General features: G+C 31.4%; 1 protein-coding gene across 1 annotated transcript in view; it reads left to right on the top strand.

Annotated features, from left to right (window-relative positions):
• LOC100182262 (sideroflexin-5-like) overlaps positions 1-1,405 on the top strand; it is a 4,146-nt gene extending 2,741 nt beyond the window's left edge. Inside the window, exon 7 of the mRNA XM_002129781.5 lies at positions 344-1,405. Coding sequence (XP_002129817.3) covers positions 344-421 — 78 coding nt within the window. The 3' untranslated portion in view covers positions 422-1,405. The remainder of the gene's footprint in view (positions 1-343) is intronic.
• The last annotated feature ends 505 nt before the right edge of the window (positions 1,406-1,910 follow it).

Here is a 1,910-nt window from a genome sequence, read left to right as displayed (position 1 = left end):
TATTTTATGCAGTAAATATTGATTGTAGTAATGACTNTAGTGTAAGGTGTCTACTGTCTAGCACATTCTATACACCAGAAGCAGACAAACACTTTGCTGGCACACACATAGACCTGATTTTTGTTTCTTTTTCGATTGTAGCAGTTTTAAACAGGGGTGACATCGTATGTTTTAGAATCACATTTAAGCCTAGAATTTTTCCCTGCCCCTACTGTTAGGTGCTATACAAACAAACAGTGCAAAAATATATTGCATTGACAACATTATCTAAAGAGATTTGCCCTATGTTTGACAACTATAGATGTATTCAGATATACTTATCTATTGTTACTTCAAATTGCAGATTTCTGTGGATAAATTGGAGCAAGATATTAGGGATAAAACTTCGGACAAAGTCCTGTTTTATAACAAGGGATTATAATTTGGGGAAGAATTATGTTTGCGATTTTATCAAGAATTAACCAGAAATTATAGTTGTAAGCTATGCAATTATTAACGGGTTTTTAGAATACAGATCTTATACTACTATCATTTCCAATATATAAATATATTATCATAGTTTTTAGTTTATGTGATGCTTAATTTTACTTATCATTAAAACTTGCAGAAATATGATACATGTAGACATTTTTAAACTGTATGTAATAGTGCGGTGAATCATATACAAGCTTTGTCCAACAACTGTTTATTGAAATAATTTTTTTATGCAAGCTAAATCAGCAGTGGACATTATGTTTTATGCTAATTACTAATTGTCATATATGTAAAACACAACTACAACTAAACTTACCAAAGTTAAACCATTTATATATAGTAGGGTGGGAAAAATAGGACACCCTTTCGTTCTATTTTCTCGTCTTATTTGATAGTAAACAAAAACGAACGTCCAAAGAATTAATAATACCCTCTTGACTCCCATAGACCGTTGTTAATTATTTAAAACACGATCAGGATATTTGGATATTTGGGCTAAAGGTGTCCCATCTTCCCCCACAGTACTATATCTAAGGGGTCACAAGAATTCATATCAAAACTCAGTCATCCCGTAACCATCTCATTATCTCAATTCATTTTAATCATGTGTTTTAATTTTAGAACAAAGTGTTTCCTCTTTAATAATTGTGACAAAGTTTCTTTCTGTAGTTGCGCAATCATAATTGTAACATTTCATTTTAAAACATACTTTGCTTCATGTTCATATGCTTATGGTGTTGTATAGGTTTAGTGTAAACCAATACTTTCAGCCCCTGGGTTCTAACTAAAAGTGGGTGGCTGTTTTAATTAGATATATTGTTAAGAATTGGTATTATCTTGCACTAGATATTTGTATGTTGTAATTTTGCTGTTTTATAAACAACTTCTATCGTGGTAGTCTTCCAAATACAAACATCGTCTCTGTACCGAACGGTTGTTTTCGTTTAAATATAGTTTAACTTTATTATAAGCGAATTGGTTTTCTGGTAAAAAACGTTACTTTTATTAAATTAACGTTTTTACGAAGACAGCTATTCGGTTACATAAATATTACGTTATTTCTGGTAAATAGACATAACTTTTATTTGTATTTTCGATTATAATAGCGAAGATTATATTCAAGAACAAAAGTACGGACTAAGCGACAAAACGACAATTGTTATGGATAAAACATATTTACCCCAACAAAAGAACGACCAGAACATAAGTAATAAACCTAGGACGACTGAAAGTTAAGCTTTCGTTTTTAAAAATATTAAATCGAAATACACATCCTATATACATTAAATATGAATACACATCAAGTGGTATTTCATTATGAATTCTTACGATCCAAATTGAGCGTGATTTGAACGTACGACCGCTTTTTTGTTTCAACTGGCAGCACGCATTCCGCTGATTAGTTGATTAGCGACGATTTTTGCGCCAAACGCGCC

The sequence above is a fragment of the Ciona intestinalis genome, chromosome 8, assembly GCF_000224145.3.
Source record: "Ciona intestinalis chromosome 8, KH, whole genome shotgun sequence".
In the NCBI taxonomy this organism is placed as follows: Eukaryota; Metazoa; Chordata; class Ascidiacea; order Phlebobranchia; family Cionidae; genus Ciona; species Ciona intestinalis.
This window is presented reverse-complemented; position numbering and strand designations above follow the sequence as displayed.